This window comes from Protomyctophum parallelum, assembly GCF_964188405.1.
Source record: "Protomyctophum parallelum genome assembly, chromosome: 4".
Taxonomy (NCBI): domain Eukaryota; kingdom Metazoa; phylum Chordata; class Actinopteri; order Myctophiformes; family Myctophidae; genus Protomyctophum; species Protomyctophum parallelum.
The window spans coordinates 5,840,013-5,865,688 of NC_139700.1; the positions used below are offsets into that span (position 1 = coordinate 5,840,013).

General features: G+C 45.4%; 2 protein-coding genes across 4 annotated transcripts in view; both read left to right on the forward strand.

Annotated features, from left to right (window-relative positions):
- jph3b (junctophilin 3b) overlaps window positions 1-13,527 on the forward strand; it is a gene marked incomplete at its 5' end in the record, with an annotated part of 48,214 nt that extends 34,687 nt beyond the window's left edge. The window contains 5 exons of the mRNA XM_083764112.1: window positions 2,336-2,460; window positions 3,666-4,187; window positions 4,861-4,969; window positions 5,327-5,858; window positions 13,357-13,527. Coding sequence (XP_083620238.1) covers window positions 2,336-2,460; window positions 3,666-4,187; window positions 4,861-4,969; window positions 5,327-5,858; window positions 13,357-13,437 — 1,369 coding nt within the window. The 3' untranslated portion in view covers window positions 13,438-13,527. The remainder of the gene's footprint in view (window positions 1-2,335; window positions 2,461-3,665; window positions 4,188-4,860; window positions 4,970-5,326; window positions 5,859-13,356) is intronic.
- Window positions 13,528-18,381: 4,854 nt separating this feature from the next.
- zcchc14 (zinc finger, CCHC domain containing 14) overlaps window positions 18,382-25,676 on the forward strand; it is a 45,827-nt gene continuing 38,532 nt past the window's right edge. For all 3 annotated transcript variants that reach the window (XM_083762515.1, XM_083762513.1, XM_083762514.1), the window contains exons 1-2: window positions 18,382-19,956; window positions 22,017-22,241. In XM_083762515.1, the coding sequence (XP_083618641.1) occupies window positions 19,453-19,956; window positions 22,017-22,241 (729 nt within the window). In that variant the 5' untranslated portion in view covers window positions 18,382-19,452. The remainder of the gene's footprint in view (window positions 19,957-22,016; window positions 22,242-25,676) is intronic.

The window sequence follows — 25,676 nt, forward strand, 5'->3', positions numbered from 1 at the left end:
GGTGTTTACCAAAACCATCTGGGCATTAAAAATAGATTGTGGTGGACACGAATCCTAATTCAGGTGCGCACTCGTCCAGATGCCCACATGTCCCTAGTGCCCAGTTGTCCAGGTGCCCACTCGTGTGTGTGTGTGTGTGTGTGTGTGTGTGTGTGTGTGCGTGTGCGCGTGTGTGTGAGTGACCTGAATGCGACCCCAATCAGCTGCAGGGGTCAATGGGTCGACGGTCGTACTACCAACATACAGAGAGACAGACAGACATACACTTGGTCACTCATGGGAGTGGTTGGCACCGCTCAAAAAAGAGGCTTCCTACTTTAAACGAAGGACAAAGTGTCTTTCTGCTCCCCACTGTCCCCAGAAATAACTTAAAAGTCCTGGAGCGTCTGATTCTTGAGCCCCTGCCCTCCCTCCAAAATATACAGTACATTACATGTTATATTATGGCATTCCTTTGGTCACCATATATTGGCTGTGTGTGCGTGTTTGTGCGTGCATGCATTTGTCTCATTCAGGGTTGCATGTCTATTTTAATGAGATTCGTCAGGCGTAACGGGATAACGGTGTCAGGGGCCAATCCCAGGCGTTGGAGCGCACAGCTGCGTGTTGTTATATTTGATTGGCACGGCCCTGTTTACTAACTAAAACGAACTAGTTATCTATTTGTATTTCGTGTTACAACGTTGTTGGTTTTCAGTTACCTAAAAGAGACGCTATGCTACCTTAAATGTCCAAGGTTAAAATCATTTGTGAAGCAGGCCTGCTGTGATGTCAGTGTGCCCTGCTGTTAATATTATCATGCTGGCCCAGGCCGTAGCGTAACGGTCTGGGCACCGGACTGGTAATCCAGTCGCAGTGTGCCGCGGGTTCGACTCCCGGACCCGACACGGCCTTCACTGCATGTCATCCCCCCATCTCTCTCCCGTTTCCTGTCAGCCTACTGTCTGTCCCTTCAAAAATCAATAAAAAGGCGTAAGCCGCAAAAAAATATCTTTAAAAAAATAAAAATATTATCATGCTTCTGCAGAGCGTGGAAATAATAGTTCTCCTGTTCACCGCCACTTAATACCGGCGGTGGAACAATTACTCAAATGTTTTACTCACGTAAAAGTATCAATACTGCAATGTAGAAATACTCTGTTGCAAGTGAAAGTCGGTATTCTGTAATCCAAAATGTAGCAAAAGTACAAAAGGGTAAACGTACAAAAGTATTGACATCCATTCCAAATGTTGTTAAAGTACCAAACGTAAAAGTACTCGTTATACAGAATGTCCCATTTTAACTTTTCAAATGTATTAACAATCTTTTGAAAATAGCAGATCTACATGCATGCAGGTCCTGGTCGGCTATTTTCAAATGGCCGATATCTATATAGGGTTGAAGTGGGTAATGTATGTTTTGTAATAATAAATTAAATCTACAAAGTAATTCACTAACACTAAGGTTTTCAAATAATTGTAGTGGAGTAAAAGTTCAATATTTTGCTCTGAAATGTAGTGGAGTAGAAGTAAAAGTATTGGATATTGGAAATTCTCCAGTAAAGTACCTCGACATTGTGCTTAAGTACTGTACTCGAGTAAAAGTTGAGGCCCACATCTCACTATGAGAGCACAGTGTTACGTACTGTACTGTAGCTGCTGGTCCTGGTCATATCTTTACTGTACTGTACTGTACTGTACTGTAGATGTTGGTCCTGGCCATATCTTTGTACTGTACTGTAAGGACATATCCACCAGATTGAACAGGATGTTTGGCACATAATGAGAGAATAACTCTTAGCTGCTGACATGGATCCGTGACTGGACAATATTCAAATCTATTAAAGAGTACAATTGAACACGATAGCTTATTAGCGCTAAATAGTTCCAGACAGGCCTGGGCCATGGCTCGGCGGTCCAGGCACCTCGGCTGGTAATCCAGTCTGGCAGTGTGACCCTGTCTGTAAGGGTGGTAGAGGCTTTCTTCGTCACAGGAGCGGAAAGTGCTGACCTGCCGGTGTAATTGGATGATTAGGTCTTTGGCGATATCTTTGGCTAAATGGGCAAGTTAAGTTATTAAGTTGCAAGGCTTAGTTTTAGATTCTCAACAGACTATTAATGAAATGATAATCGGACGGAGAACTTGTGCTGGCGAAATGCCTTATAAAAGTGTGGGATGACGTCACCGCTAGGTAGGAGTGACATCAGCCCTGACACTGTCAGCCTATACTGTCTGTCCCCTCCATAAAATATATAAAATAAAGGCTAAAGCTACAAAAAAACATTAAAAAAATGATCAATCAAAAATAGTCCCAGACACTTTATTGTGCGTGTTTTGCTGTGTCGTCTCTCTCAGGACGGCTCATGCTCAGGGCAAAGCGGAGGCAGCGATGGGAGCGGCGCAGAAAGCCCAGGAGGAGAGTCGAATGGCCAGAGTCACCGCCAAGCAGTTCTCCCCTTCCTTCCAACACCAGGGCAACGGTATGGGCACGCACGGTATGGGCAAGCACGCACGCACGCACACACACACACACACACACACACACCCTATCTCCATCCCTAATCTTGACCGTCACCAGCGTACATCTAACGGTGACTTTGATTCCAAATCTAAATGTAAACATGGTTGTAATTCTACTGCTGAACCTGAATCCAACACTATTACTAAACCTAAAGTGAAACCTAAATGTAGACTAACTACTGTATGCCTAAAAATAAAGCTAGACCTCCGTCCTTGAAAAGTGAGGACCGAGTGAGGAACAAGTGCCCTCGTCTGCCATTATCTTCTTTTAACATAATCGGTGTTCTTCAGTTACTGGAATGTGTGTTTGTGTGTGACTGCACGCGCACGCACACACACACACACACACACACACACACACACACACACACACACACACACACACACACACACACACGTGTGTGTTGATGGTAAAGGTCAGTGTCAACCACGCTCCAGTTTGTAACTACATCAACGATGCGATTATAATCTATTTCTAATGGATGAAGCCTTGGCCTGGAAGAGAGGTCATCAGGTGGTCTCCAACATTCCTAGAGTGTTTCAACCCTCAACCACTACACTCTCCAGTTGGCAGTCATTGCAAATCACTGTGCCTTTCATCCAGGCTTCCAGCCACAGACAGCCATCTGTCTGTCCTTCCTACCTAGGGTCGTCCTACATCTCACCTGACTGTTGGTCTGTGCGGTGTGCATGTGTCCGTCCTTGTCCACACTTACTCTGGTGTATTTTAGTCGAGGGAGCCTTCTCTGGCGCCCGCTGGTCTAGTGGTCCAGGCGCATACCACATATAGGCTCTGGCCTGACGGCGTGTCGCGTGTTCGAGTCCCGTTCGTGATGACCTTTCCCTGTCTCTTCCTCCCTCCCTTTCCTGTCCGTCTACACTGTAAAAGCGAAAAACTAATCTTAAAAAAGAAAAAGGGAGGCTTCTCTGCGTCTGTGTCACTGTGGTTGTTGTTGAATCTGTCCTATCGATTCTCTCTTCCTCCCCTCCACTCCGGAGACTCTGGGGATATTGCTCATTTGTGCGTTGTGTAGCTTGCTTGGTGCCCTCTGGACACACACACACACACACACACACACACACACACACACACACACACACACACACACTACTACTACTCCCCGTCTCACTTTATCTCTATCTCAATCTCTATCTTACCCTCCAGGTGTGGACCTGCAGCGTCCGAAGCGCCAGGTGTCCAGCGAGGTGGAGTGCGAGGGAGGGGGCGTGTCCAGCAGCGTGGGCAGCACGGCCGACAGCCCCGACGACCTCTACGCCCTGCAGAGCGGCGGCGAGGGGGGGGGAGGGGGAGGGGGCTCGGACGAGCCCACCTCCAACGACACCACGGCCAACGCCACGCCCGTCCACGACGACGACGACCTCAGCCCCTCCTCCTCCTCGCCACAGCCCGCCCCGCGCTCCGCCAACCACTCCTCCTCCTCCTCCGCCCCCGCCCCCCAGCCGCAGCGCACCAAGAGCGCGCGCTTCCACCGCCAGGTGGCCGTGGACCTCGGGGGGAGGGCGGGGGGGGGAGGAGGAGGGGGGGGCGGTCAGACGGAGATCCAGGTGCTGGTGGAGGGGGGAGGAGGAGGAGGGAGAGGGGGGGGTGGAGGTGGAGGTGGAGGTGGAGGAGGGAAGCTGGAAGAGAATCTGCGCGGCGACAGCTGGAGCGAGGACCAGCAGAGTGGTAGGCCCTGCACGTCACAATTATTACATCATTAATCACCTATAATGGCCTTTTCTTTTGCCTAATGGTCAATCGTTTCCATGTTGGAAAAAAAAATGTCCCGATAACATTTTTAGCATAAACACTAAACAGCAGATCTACCAGCTATACTTTGTGATGCGTTGTACCAGGCTACACTGGCACAACGGTACGCTGCCACTTATAATCAACTAGAGCGGTGCCCATTGGGCACTGGCCTACTTGGAACGATGCAAGTTGGAAATGAATGCCCCCCACCCAGTTATTATGTCTCTGTCCCCTTGTATCTCCATATATGGAGCTCTTTGTCAGGCATGCCCAAATGTAGAGTCTATGCGGATGTCAGAACGTCATCTTGATGCCAGAACTGGCCAGCTCCATATATGGAGATCTATAGGGGTGCATGATCAGGTGTGACCAATATTGGCTAATTGGGGCCCTGTCCAGGCCCTGGGCAGGTTGTGCGTAAGCTCCGTGCGTAGCCGCGTACGGTTCTGTCCCCAGTGTAGCCCGGCAAACTAAAGGCAAAACGGAATTACAAATTGTGTAGCGTTCCAATTGTTCAACGCAAGAAACACAATTATTAACTTGTTAATCGCAATTATTTGTGTGGGCAAAATGAATGGTCAACTTAAAAATGTTGTATTGGTGACAGCCCTGCAGAGTGGAGGGACGTCGGACGGGGGCCGGACCAACGGACACCACAGGCACAGCTCCTCCAATCACAAGTCCAGAGAACACGGCTCGTCCAATCACAGACCAAGGTTATTATAGTTTTGGATTTTTCGTTTTCGTTTTAGTTCGTTTTGAATGAACAGATTGATCTTAATTCAGTTTTAGAGTGGATTTGCTCTTTTTTATTCTTTATTTTTTCATGAAAATGCTCTTAGTGTTAGTTTTTTTTAAATTATACTTTATATATTTGCGTTATTTATCAGGTGCAGGATTGAAAACTATTGTCGTAAAAACGTAACAAAAGACACCAAAATGTATTCAGTTAATTATTAGTTATCATTTGAAAAAATGTTAGTTTCTTTATTTTTTTATTTTCCCCTGCCTCCCAAATGTTAGTTTTGGTTGTGTTGTGTTTAACTCTAGCCTGTAACCCTTGTTGTCCACAGACTGGCCCGGGGCGGCGACAACAGGTGGACGCTGGACGGCTCGTCCCTGCCGCCCGGCGGCGCGGCGCCCTGGGCGTCCTCCGGGGGGCGCCGGCGGCTGCACGCCGGCCGGGGCGGGCGCCTGCTGGAGCAGGACGAGGAGAAGCTGAGCAACTACGAGATGGAGATGAAACCGCTGCAGCCCAGGGACTCCACTACCCACAAGCCCCAGGGTGGGCACCACCACCACGGCGGGGAGGAGACGACAAGGCACCACCACGCGCACGCACAGCACGGGGACGCGGCGGGGCGCCCGCACGCCGCCGCCGCGCAGAGACAGAAGCATAAGAGCCGCGACAAGGAGGGCAGGAGAGAGGGGAGTAAGGACTCTGTGTCGCACAGCAAGCAGGACGGTGGTGGTGGTGGTGGTGGTGGTGGTGGTGGTCCCACGGGGGAGAGGTTGGGCTCGTCCAACCTCGGCCTCTCCTCCACCCCCATAACGTCGGAGCAGCAGAAGAAGAACCAAAGTCTCACGCAGAGCAAAGGCAACTCGGTAAGACGCTCATCATCCGGATCCATTCCATACTGTGCTGTATAACTGTATGTAACTGTATATTATTATGTCATTCAGACTCGGAGGACTCGGATCAGCGTGTCCGTGTTTCGGTTCCCAGCATTGTCCCGGGTTTATTACGCGGGTGAAACGGGCTCTCCATCTCTTGTCCCTCCCCCTTTCAACCTCTCTCTCTCTCTCTCTCTCTCTCTCTTTCTCTCGTGTGTGTGTGTGTGTGTGTGTGTGTGTGCGTGTGCGTGTGCGTGTGTGCGCATGTGTGTGTGTGCTCGTGCGTGTGCGCGCTCTCGTTCTGAACATCAGTTTGCGTTCATTACCATACATTGATTTGACTAAAAGGATTTGTGGACTACATACCATCAGCAATGACATAACACAATGTTTTCTCGCATGTTAAAGATACAATCCGTTATGTCCACTCTCTCCGAATGGAGAGCAGGGACGAATTAACCCCCACGGGGGGCCCCTGGGCCGGTCATTTTTGCAGGGCCCCCCCATAGCGCGCGTGCGCGCGACATTTTTGTGTTTTTCCGTGTTCTCATCATCCTTTTGACCTACATTTAACAAAATCAATGGCCAATGAAGGGCCCCAGGAGCCCTTTTCAGGGCGTCAAACCTAGTACAGCATGGTCCAATGACTCCGAAGGGCCCCTGCGAGCCAAGGGCCCCTGGGCCACGGCCCCAAATTGACTCATATGGACATGAAGAATCAACTGACGAAAACGCTGATGTTATACTGCTGCTGAATTAGTTACATTTCCGCCAGAAACCGACTATCAAATAGGAGTGACTGACTACCGTAAAGTGAATGATACAGAGCCTCCTCCCTGACGATATCGCAGAGACCGTTTGTGTCAGGCACAGGTGGAAATGACTCAGGGTACAGACGCAAAAAATCACTGAAAATGGGTTTTAATTCACAAACTTCAGAAACAAGCAAGGGGAAGGCTAAATATCAAAAACCGTAGAATGCAAAAAGTCAAAATCCATGGGCAGTCAGCGAGGGCAGAAGTACCGGCAGGTGCTTGGCAAAGTCGTGGTCTAGAAAAAAAGCAATACAGATATCAGTATAGGGCAAAGGCAAGGCTTGAATAGTGCTTATGGGTGCTTGGAAGGTCACAAGACAAACTGGCAAGGATCGCAGAGAGACTGGGACTTAAATACTGTGGCCGTGATTGCATGGGGATAGAATGCAGGTGGTTCAGACACTCAGACTGTGACAGTTTGTTTATCTTTGTACCACAGTGCTTATAATGAGACGAGTCTAAGATGAGGCCCGTCTAGAGTTTAAATGGACACGGATCAGTCAAAAGGGAGACGTCGAAGAGGGAGGATGGATGGGGAAGGATCAACATATGGAATGTCAGAACAGGTCAGCTCTATATATGGAGATCTAAGGGTTTGAGGTTTGAGGTCAGATGTAGAGTTGCTGGCCAATTGATGACATCAGGGATCCCCATATATGGGCTTAATATTGATGACATCAGGGATCTCCATCCCTGATTATGTCACGAGATGTCGCGTGCTCCATCCCTGATGATGTCACATGATGTGAACTGAACCGTGTATTTGGAGAATACTTCCACCTCTAGTCCTAGACTCCTTCCTACCTGACATTTGAAACCTCTCGTAGAGCTATGACCGACTCCAACCTCCATTAACACACTCTGCTATACGGCTTGGTTAATATTAAGTTAATTTAAAAAAATGTATTCGTTAAAATAAATCCCAGATTGTGGCTTTGTATAATCCTCGGATGAGGCTACACAGGGTTTAGCCTTGTGAAATAAAGACATGTTTCCGCGCTATGATCAAGCGGCGTCGGGTGGATTGGATTATGCTGTTATAATGGAATCCTTTCCCGTCTGTCTTCAGCTGGTGGATGGCTAATCCGGGATAAGTAGTTACAACAAACATCTGCTAGTCAAACCAGGTGGAAAATCAATAATACGCAGCGGTGGAAATTGACTAAGTACATTACACTTAAGTACTATTTTGAGGTATTTGTGCTTTGCTAAAAATGTCCAATACTTTTACTTTTTCTACTCCACTTGTACATCTCGAATCCAGATATTGTACATTTACTTCACTACCTTTATTTAAAAACCTGTAATTTCTATAGTTACTTGTAAATTGAATATTAATATCACACACACACACACACACACACACACACACACACACACACTTTTTTCCATACATTTCTATTATTTATTTGAGTCCACAAATTACAATTATTTTTTCCGGCGAAAATCTGGGTTTACAGTTCATGGGCACCTAGGGATACACATGGACACCTTCTCCTCCACACAGACAGCCCAAACAGAGCAATAATTTGGCAAGTTGTTCGGCTTTGCTCTTTGTCATGCCACTCGTGGACAGTTTATGTACATGGCCCAGGCTTCCAAATATCAATATGCAGAAACACACACACACACACACACACACACACACACACACACACACAGACACACACAGACATATGTCGATTCAATGATTGATTGATTGATTGAGCGATTGATCGCTCTAGATATAACACAACAACCACACCAATTCTTGCTGCACCTTAGTAACAGTGCATTGGCAAAGTAGCTCCTTCCTCTTAGATGGTCTTCTATTGGTAACCAGCGCTCTTGTTGCTAGGGAACAGCTTATGCCTTGCTTCACCGGCAGCCAATCGGTGGCCGTGTGTCAGTGACAGTGGGGGGGCTGGAGGGGGGGGGGGGGGGGGGGGTTGAAGTGTAGGGGGGGGATGTTTTCATCTGCAGAGAGAGAAGCAAGGCGTCGCTGATAAACCTTGTATCTCCTCGGTTCAAAACGGAGAGATAAACCTCGTATCTCCACGGTTCAAAACAAACCCATATGGACCTGGGAACTGATTCTACAAAATGTCTTCTAAATCCTCACATTTTTCTGAAAAACCTATGTTTTTATATCAGCGGTGCTCAAACTATTTCATGTCAAGGACCCCAAAGATTATATGGAATTGGCCGCCGAAGATTTTTGTTCTAGGGACCCCCCCCCCCCCCCCCCCCCCCCCCCGAAAGCAAAGATTTTGAGTTAAAAAAAACGTTTGCTGAATATATTCAAAGATTGTTTTCATGAAAAAAAGGGAAAAAAAAGAAATAGCAGATCTACAAGCTCATATATGAGCTATATGAGCTTGTAGATCTGCTATTTCTGAGAGAAGTGTTGAAATGGTTAAAAAGCTATAAGGTGACGCAGATACGTCCTCAGGTCTAAATGGTTAAAAAGAACCGGCCCACGAGCTCGCGACATGTCGCACGTGAGCTAGCGTGTAGTTCAGCTATTTTTGCTTTAAGTGGAACTTAAAGTGGTTAAAATGTGTGTTTCATAAATGTTGAGCTAATGTGGAACGTATTATTAACGCGAGAGCTTGTCACAAAATAATAACCACACCACCGGATCATTTGAAGATTTTGAACACGGGTTCCTTTTTTATCCACTTAGGAAACGAGGTTTCTTTCCGCCCTGATGGTGACAAAGTCAGAGTTACAATAGTAGGCTAACAGCTTCACAGCGTACACAGATACCACTGTACACACACTGTCCAATCCTCAGTGTTGATTAAATGAACTGTGTACTGAGAGTGTGCTGTACAAACACTTGGCTCGCTTGGCTACATTTGCACGCTGTGTCGAGTTACAGCGGGATAAGTGAACACAGAGGATACATTCACTGGAACACCGCTGTGTTCACTGTCACAACAAGACAGTGGGTTTTCAACCATCTTTGCATCAAAGGTCATTTTAGCCTCTCAGAACCATAGCTTAAGATTGTTATCGTTGGATAAGATTTTGTGCACAATTCCATGCTGTATTGATGAGGTACCATAGGAGAGATAACGGGCAAACGTTGATTAAAATAACAATTCTTCTCCATTCTCTAATTGTGTAGACTACTGTACTTAAGTAATGCCCGATGTTTAACAATAATTATTATTATGAATGATGCCCTGCACTTCGTCATAGAGGTGTGCATCGGCACTTCCCTCACGATTCAACTCGATTAATTATGATTCATATATATATATATATATATGATGCATGCATGGCAAAGCATCATTTAGGCTTTGATTATTGATTATGTCACGTAACGTTGCAGTTATTATGCAGATTGTCATTGCTGAATCGATTATCTTTGACACCCCTGCTTCGTCATACAGTGTGCTACCGTGTAAGGAATCGTTAAAAGTAACAGTTTGGCACATCTTAGGTTTCCACCCGTCATCTGTGATAATATACTGTCCCTCGCGTGGACCTTAAGCACACATGTATCTGCAGGAACACGCATGAGTGAGTACCCACGCACACTCAAATTGAGCACACACAAATTCAGCACACATTACTGTATGCAGAGTCAGACACTTGCATGTGTGGACAACAGGCACAAATGGATACATACACACGTGTCACACGCGCGCACGTACGCACGCACGTGTGTGCATGCGTGCACACACACACACACACACACACACTGTTTATGTATGCATACAGACATCCACACGCATATACTGCATACAGTACTAGATGCAGTATGCTGAGTATACATGTAGATATTGAAACCTGAAAAGGACACACACACACACACACACACACACACACACACACTTGTTATTGTACTGGTTGGCCAAGAAGATTCTTAAGTCATCAAGGATAACCTCAATTATCGGTAGATGACTGTATGTAAGAGGGTTTTAAGCTTGTGGTTCAATGCTTATATGCAAAATGATGTACAGACTAGACTAGACTAGACTACAGAGTAGACTAGTAATGAGGAACAATTTATATGGGGCTAATTAAACTGCATTCAATAATGGGTCACAGGGGGGGGGGGAGTATCATACTACCATTTCCTCCTTTGTTTTATTTCCCCCTCAAAGTTTGCCCTAAGGCTTTAATCGTACATACGCTTTTACAACAAAGCTGGAAAGCTGCTAGATAAAACATTTAACCCATTTTGACCTGAGGTCAGATTCAAAAAATATCTTCTACATCCTGACAGTTTTCTGAAAAAGCTTTTTTTCTATGTTAGTCGTTCTTCGATTAAAAAAAAATAGCAGACCTACAAGCTCATAGCGCGCCACTCGGTGGCGCGCTATGAGCTTGTAGATCTGCTATTTTTCAATAGCTAAAGCGTAACATCATGCCAACGCCAAAAGGGGTTCCCGCTCAAAACGCTCTAGTGCTGTTCTTGTACTTGTTTATAGCATTGTTTTGTTTTCTTGAATAATTGTTGGTTACGTTTTACGTGAAGCGCTTTGCGTATTTATAGAAAAGTGCTATATCAATTTTTATTTATTTATTTATTTTTATGTTCCATTGTTGTACCTTTACTAATGTATAAAAGATTATAAGAGTCTGCACACCATTTTCTGCTTCCAGAAATATCTTTACTTACAGTAACGTGGTAAGTAAAGATGGGAGCAGGAAAAGGTGTGCGGGCTTATTAGGGTATATAAAGATGTGCTCTGGGTATATATATAGATCGTCTCTGCCACCTGGACCTTTACTAATGGACAGGACAATGACATTATAGAACAATGTACATGTTCACCACAGCACAATTGTTGTTAATACAGAGTAAGGGCCGATTCATACTGCTATTTTACCGCTGTAGTGCCGAAATGATTTCGGCTCGTCAGAAATTCTCAGTAGCACCGAAGAGCCGACTTTAGGACGGTGTACCCGCCTCCCCGAACCTCAAATGACGTCACATTGTAGGCTCTACGGAGCCGAAGCGACTTTTATTCGGCTCTAACATAGGAGTATGAATCGCGCCTGACACCGTGGTACACTTCAAGTCAGTCTTGTTTCCTCGGGGACCCCACATGACGGGCATATTGTAATGTTTCAGTGACCAATTATGTACATTACAATGATGTTGGGTCCTACTAACCTGATTCCGCCAGATTGCGGCAGTATTGATGATATGCACATGGCTGCCATCTTGCCAGCAAGGTGCTAACTAGGTGCAATTTCCATAGACAGCCCATTCATCCAAACAGAACAGTCCTATCTAATTGTATTAAATAACGTCAAACTAACATTGCAGCTGTACGGAAAGCTTGAATTATCCTCTTTTGTCTGCAATATTATGTGTTTGTTTAATAAAAATCACACCCGTGTGAACTGAGTGGTGCCCCCCCTACAAAATGTCTTCTAAATCCTCACATTTTTCTGAAAAACCTATGTTTTTATATCAGCGGTGCCCAAACTATTTCATGTCAAGGGCCCCAAAGATTATATGGAATTGGATATGGATTTTTGTTCTAGGGACCCCCCAAAAGCAAAGATTCTGAGTTAAAAAAAACGTTTGCTGAATATATTCAAAGATTGTTTTCATGAAAAAAAGGAAAAAAAAAGAAATAGCAGATCTACAAGCTCATAACGCGGCACTCATTAGCAGGCAACAGTGCAGCACTCTCTCTCTCTCTGTGTTTCTGGCACAACAGCGCCCTTACTGGTACTAATAGTCATACTGGTGCTCATTACCGTCACATAGGCGGACACATAGAGTAGACACATAGACACGGACATTGCTGTTCCTTGGAGTGGTTGCACCACTCAAAAATCCACTGTAGACATGTTATGAGCTACACCCTGTCAAGAAATTCCTTGCAGAAGATTTTTTCTAAGTGCTGGAGTTTGGAAGTGCTCGTTGACTATCACTCAACAGCCCATGTGTATTGTGTACCACCTGTTTATAATTAGCACACAATGCAGGAGGCAGCAGGAGGTTGCTTTACTGATAACGAGTGCTTCCAAACTCTGACAGGAAGTAGCTCATAATAACATGGGTTTGTTTCCGTTACTCATCATCGTGATACTCAAGTCTGTGCTCCTCGCCGACTCTTTTTTTGCGTAACTGGGAACGAGCACGCAATTTTTGTTGCTCAAACAATAGCCAATAGCCTGAGCTATATTATATATGTAGTGTTTTTGTGTGTGAAACTGATATCCACGTTACAATCAATTTAGAACAGCAGGTTCCTTTATTCTGCACATTGTGTACAAAAAGGAGTAAGTCGTTTTGGAATGACAGAACGTCTCAAAACAGCTCAGAAACATAGAATCTACTGTCTATAGCTGTTCAGCTATCGGGTCACATGGTCACCCCAATGGTGCAGAACCCACATCAACCATTTCACAAGACCATTTGATCTTGTCTTATCATTGGCCTCCTTTTAAAACACACTACGGTAAGTGAGTGGGAGAAGGGAATTTATATTATTAAAAAAGTGTGGATCCTCATTTCAGCATCGTAAAGAACCCGTCGCTCTGTTTCTTCCGACACAGGTACTGTATATTCAGACTGCATGGTGGATGCTGTGTGTATGTGGGTATATGTGTATATTTGTTTATTAACCCGCTCCTTCTCTATCTCTCTCTCTCTCTCTCTCTCTCTCTCTCTCTCTCTCTCTCTCCTCTCTCTCTCTCTCTCTCTCTCTCCTACGCAGGCCTACAGCTCTATCCTGGTCGTCATGGTGATTCTGCTCAACATCGCAGTGGCCGTTTTGTTTATCCACTTTTTTATTTAAAGACACTACTGACACTTTCGGAGTCCACCTATCTATGCTATGACGACCATAAATTCATATATTATATGATGAACCCGCTGCCTCTCCTTGGCGTTCTTGGAGAGAAGGCTGAAGCGCCCCGGGGCTGAAAGGAACGTCGCTTCAGCCTGACCTGCAGGCTGCAACGACTTGGGTTACCTAGTAGGCTAAACCCGTTCCAAACCCGAGGCCGGAGATTGTCCCGAGAAGCTGAAAAAGCGGGGTCAGCTAGTACAGATAACTGGACTAAAGAAGAGCTCATAGTCTACCGAGAATTGGTCTGATATGAGTTTAAACGTATGGACTCGATTGGGCAAAAGAAAACAACAAAAACAAACGGTCCAAATTCCAAAGTGGGCTGAACTGGCCTGGCTAGCTACCAGGCCAGGTGAGATGCAGCCGGGCATCGTCACAGCAGAGTCTACTTCCACTGTCTGCAGAGAGGACTGTTTGTCGACCAGGACCAGGTGAGATGCAGCCAGGCCCCCCCAGAGTGCCTGGCCAACGCTGAAGCCGCCGAGCTACCCCTACTGGTCAAAGCTGGAACTGCAGGCGTGCATGCAGCACGAGTAAACAGTAAAAGCTGGGGTTCGCTCGTCAGCACATTTTGCCAACCAAATGTTGGTTGGTGGTCAAATCTAAAAAACAAAAAAACGCCACTGAGCAACTTCCATTGAAATGAACAGTGGGGGGCGGGGCTGTCGGCCCTCTAGATTATAACTCTATGGATGCAGCAGGCACCAGGCCAGGTGCATTGTCACAATGAGACATCTATACTTCCACTGTCTGCAGAGAGAGAGAGAGGACTGTTTGCGACAGACATTTTACATCCTCAGATCCTAGTTTTTTCGACAGATTTGTAACTTAAAAAAAAAAAAAAAAGTTTATTTATGAATTTATGAATTCATTTTCTGTCATGTACGATATGTTAATGGATATATTCTTCATTTTGTATAACACTCCCAAGGCCCCCCCCCCACCCCTCTTTATAATCCTTGACTGATTGGTTCCTTCGCTTTTCCAGGTGTTGTTACCGCGTGTGTGTGTGTGTGTGTGTGACTGTGTGTGTGTGTGTGCGCGTGTGTGTGTGCGTGCGCGTGTGCGTGTGGAGTGACTCAGAGCAGTCACTATATGCTGCCTGGGTATCTGGCACTTTAGGGAAGAACAGATTGATGGAAGACGACCTATTGCTCTTCTTTGAATGACATCATTTCCTTTATAGTCGCCACGCCACCACCCTACAACCACCCCTCCCACCCCCCGCCCTGTGGTCTCCTCTAATCCATGTCCCTCTAACTCTTCATCTACCAACTCTCACTCTCTCTCTCTCTCTCTCTCTCTCTCTCTCTCTCCTCACAGCAGCTATCCTTCCTGTTGTCTCCTCTCATGTGTGTCATGTGTGTGTGTGCGTGCGCGCGTGTGCGTCTGTTAAATTTGACAGCGAATTCTGATTTTGTCTTTTAACAAACCCTTTAGTTTCAGTCCTATTTCAGTCATCTAAAATGGTTTAGTCTTAAACTTGTGTTAGCGACTAAATATCAAAATCTTTTAGTCTTTAGTCTAGTCAACAAAATGATCACTGGCTGTGTGTGTGTGTGTGTGTGTGTGTGTGTGTGTGTGTGTGTGTGTGTGTGTGTGTGTGTGTGTGGGGGGGGGGGGGGTCTCCCAGTAGCTCAGTGGCCTTTCATGTTGCTGGTGAACTTTACAGGACAAGTACACCAGGACACTGTCACTGTTCATCCTTCTCCTGCTGCCCACTAATACCGCCCGATGACTCATGCTCTCTCTCTCTCTCTCTCTCTCTCTCTCTCTCTCTCTCTCTCCCAGTGGTGGAAAAAGTTAAAGTATCAATACTGCAATGTAGAACACTCCGTTACAAGTAAAGGTGATGTACTTGAGTTAAAGTACAAAAGTATTGGTATCAAAATGTACTTAAAGTACCAAAAGTAGAAAGTATATACTCATTATGCAGAAGGTCCCATTTCACAAGTTTTCAAATCCATAATAATCTTTTGGAAAAAAAACATATCTACAAGCTCCACAGGCCACGGGCGTGGGCTTCACAATTTGGACAAAAACACCAAAGCAACATTGGTTGAAGAGGAAGTCGCACGTTCATCAAGATTTAGTCCGTTGTTTCTTTATTATCTTCCTTAATAACAATACCTACATATTGTTATTTGTCGTACATCTATCATATATTCCCGGGTAACCAAAGATTGAGGATGGAGCTAATGCACTGCTGTTCTGTTGAACAGAGACAAGAAGATGCAAAACAAGCTCCTGCCACTCCCAAAACGTACCTCTGTGTCCACTGAGACAACCAACCGTTTTTTCTTAGCTATATTGTATTTGCAAGATGTCTAGGGGGGGGGGGGGAAGGGGGGAAAAAAGCCACCTGCCTTGTTTTTGTAAAGCAAATTTATACTGTACAAAAATGCATGCATTATGATGTATGTATGTCCTTTGTGTGTCAAAGCTCTGAAAGCAGAAATACTTTGAATGTTTTGGGAGTGGCAATATTTTGCGGAGTTAGTCGTTAAAGTGTGTGAGTGTGTGTGTGTGTGTGTGTGTGTGTGTGTGTGTGTGTGCGTGTGTGTGCGTGTGTGTGTGTGTGTGCGTTTTGTGTCCATGTAACATCGGTAACAACTTGGAAGAGCAGGAACTGACGGCGTTTCTGGTGCTGTACAGGGCACACGCTGGCACTCTTTCTATTTGGGAATGAACACTTATGATTTACAGTGGGATTATTTCCGATTAGGTTTCTGAATAAAGTACTTTACACTGTGCCTGGGTCCCAGGTTGAGACGATACTCTATTGACCATATTCACACGAGTGTATAAGAACGAATGCTGCGTGCAATATAGCGCGCCACCGAGTGGCGCGCTACGAGCTTGTAGGTCTGCTATTTTCAGGTCAAAATGGGTTAAAACATGGACAACAGGCTGTGCTTCAGCTATCGAAAAATAGCAGATCTACAAGCTCATAGCTTGTAGGTCTGCTATTTTCAGGTCAAAACGATGTGTGATGAACAGGCCCTGTACTGTACGCCCCCCCCACCCACATCCCTTTTACTCTGCAGCATGCTACAGCATGCCCAGCTCCTTCTCTCTCTCTCCCTCTCTCTCCTACTCTAGGTTTAATATCCTTTCTTCCTTGCTTTAACTTTCTTACTTTTCATCCTTTTACTTTCCTGAGACTTCTTCTTACTCTGTTTTGTTTTTGAGTTCTGTGGAGAAAATAATGAAAGTGTTTGAAAGATATCGACCGAGTCTTGTCGTTTCTTTAGGCTTTTTTTTCTTTTTTTACACTTTGTGTGTGCGTGTGTGTGTGTGTGTGTGTGTGTGTGTGTGCGTGCGTGCATGGTAGAGAGAGCATCCCTGATGTGGAGGAAGTGAAACAGGCCAGGTTGGGAGGGAGGGGTAGTTACTATAGCAACCTTGCTTGAACTGTCCTCCGTCACAAGAGGGGTGGGGCCAGGGTAGAGAGGCGGAGCTTATCTCTAGAGACCTAACTTCTCAATGAGAGGGATAGCAGGGGGTGAACTCAAGAAATCAAATCACCAAGATTTGGCCTAAAAATGGCCATAGCCGTCATCACAAATGTGATGAGGTCAGCACATTTGGGCTAAGTGGCTATGGCCGAATTTTGCCCAAGGAGTGTTTTCGTGCAAAACTAATGCTTGGAATGGATTCAGCATCATGAAAACCCCCTAGTTTGACATGTCACATGTTACTTAAAGCATAATGACATTTTGGAAATGTTGCCTTATATTGTTTGTTAATGGAACCCCAACTTTCAGCAGCTGTCACAAAGTTTCCCAAGGGAGTTGGGTTGGAACACATTTATATGTTATAGTAGCCACCTTTATGAACACATTTGTGAAGAAAGCTAGTGGTAAGCATTTTTTTTTGCAGATTTGCCACACATTTCGCTAATTTTCTCTAACTATAAGTCCCCATCGATGTAATGTTTTCACCGTGCATATAAGGTCTTATAGTGTCATCTACTGGACCAACATGTTCATTACAAGATCCGAGAATTGGAGGACATTTGAGGTGGCAGTCAAGATGGTATATTTTCACAACAGTAAAGATTACATCTATGGCTGTTGAACAGTATTTTTCCGATGGGAATGAAGTTTGAAAATATTGGATTCATTGGGATGCATACTTAGTTTACTAATCATTGGTTAGACATGGGTTAAGGTTAGGTTTAGGTGTGCACCCCCGTGGGAGGTTAGGTTTAGGGTGAGGGTTTGAGATAGGTTAGGTTGTAGTTAGGACTAATGACTGGTCTAACTCTAACCAATGACTAGTCTAAACCAAAAACTGTCTAAACTAAAAAATGTCTCTAGTTTATCTTGTTCAAATCTCACTGCAAACTTAAGCAGTCTTTGGCGCCACCATCTGCAACAATGACGACATGGAATTACCTTTATCTTCGCCCAGTTCCAAGTTCCAACTGTATTTGGTCTGGTGAACTGTCTCCCTTTATATTCTTTGCTGTGCAGTAGTCAGTGTGTGACTTTGTTTGGGGAAAGTTTAGTTTGGTGTCCCCAAAATGCTCTTTGACACCTTTAAAAATAACCCACTATCGGTAACCACACAAAGCGATCCAATCAAATGGAACGGATTGCTGACTGTAAAAAAAAAAAAGTGCATGAGCGCTATAGAAAAACATATGAAATAGCAGCAGGCCATCGGATACAGCTCCCTAGCCAATCATAGGAGAAGCTGTAGATACAGACAAGACTTCGCTCCAATCAGAGCTGCTATTTCTAGACGTTATGCCGCTTTGACGAGCAGAGTTATAAGGGATAATGTTATACACAGCTGTTTTTCCATGGCAGAATGAAGAAGGGGGCGTATTTCTGGATTTGCAGTAACTTAAACCATGGACATTGGACAAACATGATTCTCAATGCTGTTTTCCCATAATGGTGCTGCTTTGCTGCTTGAGCGGCAATAAGGACTGCTATATTTGTATTTCCAGGAGCAGGAACAGCCTATATGGCTGCAGTAGTTTTGTTTTTTAAACTTTAACCCAGCAGCACAGTCAGGCAGTAGTAGTAGTATCGGTTGAAGGCAATAGGGCTTTATGGCTTTGTTTATTGCCGACGCGGTGCCCTCACAAGTTCATGCCGAAACCATGAGGATTTAGGATATCACCTAAATATATACAGTCAGGAAGGAGGAATTTTTTCCCTGCAGTGGGATTTTGGAGAAGCGCCGCAGCCAGCCAGACCGTAACGTGGTGGAACAGAACGATATGTTTGAGTCATAAATGACCCCGCGTGGAATGAAACGGCGCGTTTTTATTCCACTCTGCTCCTCCAGGAAAGACCGTGGACGACGACGTGGGTTCTGGCTGGAGGGTATGGTCTGTCTGACAGTCTGACACATTCACACAGAGAGAGAGAGAGAGAGAGAGAGACAGCAGGGGACTATTCCGTTGCGTGGCTCGTCGTTCATGTTTAAAACCAACACGCTTTTTGATGATATTGGGACGATGATGCGAGCTGTTGGACAGACTATGGATGTTATTAAAAGGCGGCCTGTGCCGCGTTCCGCTGCTCCTCCACAAACAAAGGGACCGTTTTCGCTTCTCCTATTTCCCTTTTTATTATAATTGTATGAGGATGAATTGTGCTACATATAGGCATGTTTATCCAATGAAAAACTTCACAGCGTTCACCTACTACTCAGGTGAGAGTTTTTACCAAGTCGCCGCTGCGTTTTCTTTGGGCACTCGAGTAGCACATTGCACGCACGGCGGCACGCGTGCGCAATTACGCACACGTATAGACACGCGTTTCCTTTGTTGTGAAGTTTTACTTTCAAACAATAGCCTCCACTAAATCTATCTACACCACACATTTGATTTTCCTTTTTTTTGTTTTTGTTTAAGCTAAACCAAAGCCTATACGCGTCGCGTGGCTATAGGCTATCACACACCGACACCGCCGCTGTAAATGTAGTGGACCTGGTCCTGCGATGATGGTGGAGAACCGGAGCTCCTGGGTCCAGAGGGAAGGCGTGTACCGCTGGTTCTCCTCGCTGTCCTCGGCCCTCCGGGCGGAGTTCCTGTGCGGCCTGCTGGACCTGTGCGTGCCCGTGGAGCTGCGCTTCCTGGGCTCCTGCCTGGAGGACCTGGCCCGCAAGGACTACCACAGTCTGCGCGACGCCGAGATCAGGGCCAACAACCCGGCCGACCTCTCGGGGCTGACCGACGTCACGGACGAGGTGGTGCGCAGCAGGCTGCTCGTGTCCCTGGCGCTGCTCGGCTCGGACAACCGCGAGGCCGCGGGCGTCCTGTACCGCACGCTCACGCACGTCGACACGGTGATCCACAACTATGGGCTGCCGCTCAACAGCGACGGGCGGACCGAGGAGCAGTTCCTGCTGCTGTTCACCATGGCGTCCAACCACCCGGCCTTCAGCTTCCACCAGAAGCAGGTGTTGAGGCAGGAGCTCAGCCAGATACATGACATACTGCAGGTGAGTGAGAGACACAGAGAGAGAGAGAGAGAGAGCACACATCTCAATAGAAGGGTCGGCGCTTTAAGGTTAAAATAGTCTACTTTAACTGCTACTAGGCTGCAACACTTCTGTCACCTTTGTTGCTGAAGGGGTTAAAGGAAAAAAAATAATGATTAGTGCCTGTTTCAATTATCATCTGAACTATGGTGCCAGCACTTCTACATATGAACCTTATTGACCATAAAGATTATAAAGCCATGATCAGATGTCACAATTCTTGGCATATATGATATTATATTTTCCCGCAGCTGGCTTGACATAAATGTGCATAATTGGAAGGTTCTTTATTATTTTCTGAGGTCACTCAATCTCATTGGCTGCCTGCCCTGTCTATACCAGATCCTTATTCTGATCATAACCACACTAAAGTAGCCCTGCCTGAGGGCCGGAAGCTTTAAACCATTCTGGGAGGGAACCCCTTTTGGTGTTGGCACTATGTTATGCTTTAGCTATTGAAAAATAGCAGATCTACAAGCTCATAGCGCGCCACCGAGTGGCGCGCTACGAGCTTGTAGGTCTGCTATTTTTGAAAAGTCGTGAAAATGTGGCACAGATCTTTGAAAATATATTTCAGAGCGAACATTTTTAACTGAAATATTGGCTTCTGAAGGGTCCCTGGAACTACATATTTTGAGATGGGGGGGGTCCGTGGCCCAATGGGGGTCCTTGAAATTAAAAAGGTTGAGTACCACTGACATAGAAAATGTCAGACGCATGACAAAATGGGTTAATATCTCCTTTGGGCAAGGGGGATTCCCCTCTGGATATGAGCAGTAGTTATTTAGTTTCCACTTTCCAATGAGTGAGACCCAACTTGGGTCGGCAGAGGGGTACGAATGTAGACTACACTGCTACAGCCTGAAGACAACTAACAGACAAGAAACCTAACATCGCCCTTGACCTTGACCAAAGGGGATGCTTCTTAATTGGCTGAGCAGTAGGCCTATAGTTGTTTCTGATACCAGAAGCAAAGATATGAGTTCAAAACGTTTGCTGTGAAAGAATATATATTCAAAGATTTGCACACGTATTCACGATCTTTCAAAAATAGCAGATCTACGAGCTCGAGCTTGTGTATCTGCTATTTTTTCAAAGTGGTTAATTCTCTTTTATGGTTTGATTCATGTTCATCCTTGCTCTCCCCGGCTGTCCCCCTGCCATCGTTTTATTTTCTCTTCATAGAAACAACAAATGTAAAAAAACGATTGAGCGCACGCTTTTTCTTACACCTGCAAATCTGTGATGTGACAATAAAGTTACAATTTAGGCATTTAGCAGATGCTCTTAATCCGATTTACATTAAGCAATAACAAAAAGCATGGTACATAAAAAGATCAACATCACATACATAAAAAGTAGATTTCATGAAACATGCGTAAGCTAAGAACGTAACAGTGGAGTATCTATAATAATGAAACTATATAAACTATACATACTATACTATATTATACTATACATATTATGTACTATAAAGTGCTATGACTGCATAAAATGCAATTCTAGTGCTGTCTACATAACATGCTATAAGTCTGTCTAAAATGCTATCTAAGTCTAGATAAAGTGCTATCTAAGGTGCTAGGGCAAGTACTACGGGCCATGATGGAGTCTGAAAAGGTGGGTTTTCAGACTACGGCGGAAGATTGGGAGTGATGCTGCAGTTCTGACGTGTGGAGCGTTGTCCCGGCGTTTTTAGTGAAGGTACTTCCAGCTTCCCTGCGTTGGCTGATCTGAGTGAGCGGGAGGGTTTGTAGGGTTCGATCATACTTGTAAGATATGGGGGAGCCAAGTTCATATCCTGAATCGGAATTAACTTTATTGTCACAATAAGTGGTTCCCAAACTTTTCAGGTCAACACCCAAAAGATAGATGTTTGCCCAAACTAGTGAAAATATCAGATCTACAAGTAGTAGAAGTAAAAGAAAATGGGATTTTTACTCGAGTCGTGACCCACAACTGGGTTCCGATCCACTGTTTGGGAAACAGTGGATTAGAGCGATGTCATCCATCCGCCCCTATAGGTGAGCGGTGGGGGAGGAGAGGGCCAGGCAGCGGGGCCCAGTGGGGATCGAACGGCTGTCTGCTATGCCCAGCAGCACCATCACCACCATCACCATCAAACTGTGTCTGTAGCCCATCCGTCGCTGTGTCCTGCCACCTGTGCCATTCCTGATGCCAACACCGCCTACATGCCCCAGCAGCCCTCCTGTCAACCCTGTCACACACACTGCTCATGCTGGCACAAGGTAGGAACTGGCAGAATCAGTGGTGTGGGTCCGTGTCTCTGTGTGTCTGTGTCTGCCCGCACCTGCCTGCCTGCCTGCCTGCCTGTCTACCTGCGTGCCTGTCTACCTGCGTGCCTGTCTACCTGCCTGCCTGAATGGATAAATTAGCATAGAGGACTTTACTGTGCATGCATTAGTTTCAGGGTATTTGGGTTTCAGTGTTTTAGCGTGACATTACTCACTTTAACCATGGCATGTGAACCAGAGCATCCCTATTCTGGAGCTAATATTTGGCGAAAATGGCAGATCTGTAATCTCTGTCAATGCAAATCGACTCTGGCAATGGTAGAACACGGCCTATGTCAGATAAAGGTCATACCTGTAACTAATCCATACTGGCAACACTCCTAATGTGAACATCCAAATTGAAGGGCAATCTGGATACGCCCTGATTACCTCCATCCAGAATTTTTCTCCAGTTTCCAAAAGTACGTTTAGATTCGTTTTGTGCTATTGTGTAATGTGTAGGCAGATTGTGTGATCAATCCTGTTTTACACTGTGTGAACATAAGGGACTGTCAGAGCTCTGGTTTAGATGTGCAACCAACCATCAACACGTTTGTGTGTGTGTGTGTGTGTGTGTGTGTGTGTGTGTGTGTGTGTGTGTGTGTGTGTGTGTGTGTGTGTGTGTGTGTGTGTGTGTGTGTGTGTGTGTGTGTGTGTGTGTGTGTGTGTGTGTGTGTGTGTGTGTGTGTGTGTGTGTGTGTGTGTGTGTGTGCGCGCACGCGCTAGGGATTCTGTGCATGTGTATATGCGGTAAATAGAGTCAAAGCGGAACTGTATAAGCAGGACACAAAATGTGTGTTGAGTAATCAGAATAATGAGTAATCTGATCGTCTGTAACCACATATAGTTCACATTATAGACTGTTATCAGATGGCTCAGACCACATCAAGTCAGGTCTCTGTCTACACGTTTACACATTGTTTTTAAGTGGTTAGACGCAATCGGATAGCAATCTGATTACTCAAGATGCGTTTTGATACAAAGTGTAAACAGCTTAATTAAGACATTGACGCTCATCCTTTTAAAATATACTGTAGGTTATCTTGCTTGACAAAATAATGTTGAAGAACCCCCTGAAAAGCACAGAAGATCAGATGTTTTAGTAATTATTCACACCAATATCATTCACAAACCTGATGATGGGACGTACTCAGAATGAGTTAACTTTTTAATGATTTCTTCTCCATGTCTTTACAATGAAGGACAAACGTTTTGGCTATCCAGCCTTTGTCAGTGTAATTAATTAACTTGTAATTAACTTTTTTTAAATGTTTTTACCAATTCATGTACATTGCTAAAAAGTACATTTTTGGTAATAGAAGGTGACGCAAATGGGGGGGAAGGAGAGAGGGGGGGAAGATAGTTCCGGAGAGGGATGGAAAGGAAGGGAAGAGGAAGGAAATGGGGGGGGATCCCATCCCAGTGAGGATAGTTGTTTATAATAAACATGCTGTTACTGTACTGTCACATCTGGAATAGTCATGGAGAGAGAAGAGGAGGCGCGGCCAAAGAAGAGCCAAACAAATAACGCATTTAAGCCTGACCTTGAAAAAAAAATTAAAATCTTCTAAATCCTCCAGTTTTCTGAAATAAATATTTTCACGATTTTTCAAAAATAGCAGACCTACAAGCTCGTAGCGCGGCACTCGGTGGCGCGCTATGAGCTTGTAGACCTGCTATTTTTCAATAGCTAAAGCATAACATAATGCTAACACCAAAAGGGGTTCCCGTTCAGAATGGGTTAAGAATATTCAGAGAGGAGATCAAGACAGAGTGGGAGAGAAAGAAAAGTAAACAAATTATTGCGAGACATCCCTGATGATGTCACGTGATGTCACGAAACCTGGGCATCATTATGGGGGCATTCCCATGTATGGGGATTTTTAGTGACTGACTGATGGGAAATGTATATGATTTCATAGTAAATGCCTTGCCTGGGACCCAAACTAGGGTCCCGCGTTGTAGGTTGGCTACTTATTCTTAATCACTTAAACACATCAAATGTATAGAAATTCTTTGATTTCTTCATAGAATTACTGGAAAAATTAATTCATGATAGTTTTAGCTTTTTTCAGCCATGTTTTTTGAAAATGTTTTGAAATGATAACAATTAAAAACAAAATATAGGAAACAAAAATAAATAACGGGACCCATAAAAATGTTTTCCGCGACCCACAGATGGGCCCCCGAGTCCATGCAGTGTTTGGGAACTGCTGCTCTGCCTTCCTCTGTGTGCGTCTCTCTCTCTCTCTTGCACAGCAATCCTTGCACAGCACAGCAGAGCAGAGCAGGCCAGCATGCTGCTTATTGCTGCTTCAACATGTGTGAGCAGTGAAGGGAAAGTACCCCGCTCGCTCGCTCAGAGAGGAGAGCGTTTGTATTTGGTGTTTTGTTGCTCTTGGCTTCTGCTTCGCGCAGGTCAGCACATTTCTCTATGCTGAAATCAACTCACTGTGGTGTGTGTGTGTGTGTGTGTGTGTGTGTGTCTCCAGTGAATCACCAGGAAGTTTTAAATGCGCTCTCTCTTTCTCCTCACGGCGTGCTCAGAAGAACAGGCTTGCAGTGTGAAGCAGAGCAGTTGCGTAGTGTACAGTACAGTATCTACAGTAGACAGTTAATACGGCACAGTACAGTATCTACAGTAGATGGTTACGTGTAGTTGCACAGTAAGAGCCTCAGAGTTAATGTAACTGCAATGGTGTAAAAAACATTCATCCGAAAGGACCTGTATAATTTAACTATAATCTTTTCCCAGTATGTCTTTGCTAAAACTTCTCACTGCAATAAAATATATTCCCCTGAACCAATAGCCTCGATAGGCACAACAAGTACAGGTGTTCTGATTACAGGGCTGCCAAAGTGTTGACAGTCCAATGAGTCCATGCCCAGATGAGGTGGGAACGCGTGTGTTTGCATGCGTGTGCGTGCGTGTGTGTGTGTGGCACGCTCGCTCAAAGCCACACACAAGTTTTTGACTGGGGGGGTCATATTTTGCTCCGGGCAATAGAGACCATGTACATATGCAGGAACACGGGCCAAGGTGGTGACCCCAGATGGCGACAGTGAGGAGTTTGACATCCTGGCTGGCGTAATGCAAGGAGACACCCTAGCCCCCTTCCTCTTTGTAATGGTCCTGGACTACACGCTCAGGAAGGCCTATCAGTGGACGAGAGCAGGATCTTTGGCCTCACTCTTACACCAAGGAGGTCAAGAAGACACCCGGCAGTAGTGCTGACAGGCCTAGACTACGCGGATGACATCAGCCTGCTATCCAACCACGTGGAGCAAGCACAGGAGCTCTGAGCAGAGTGGAGTCAGAGTGTGCCAAGGTTGGCCTTCGGCTGAATGCCAAGAAAACTGAAGTGATCACCTATAACATCCAAACGGAAC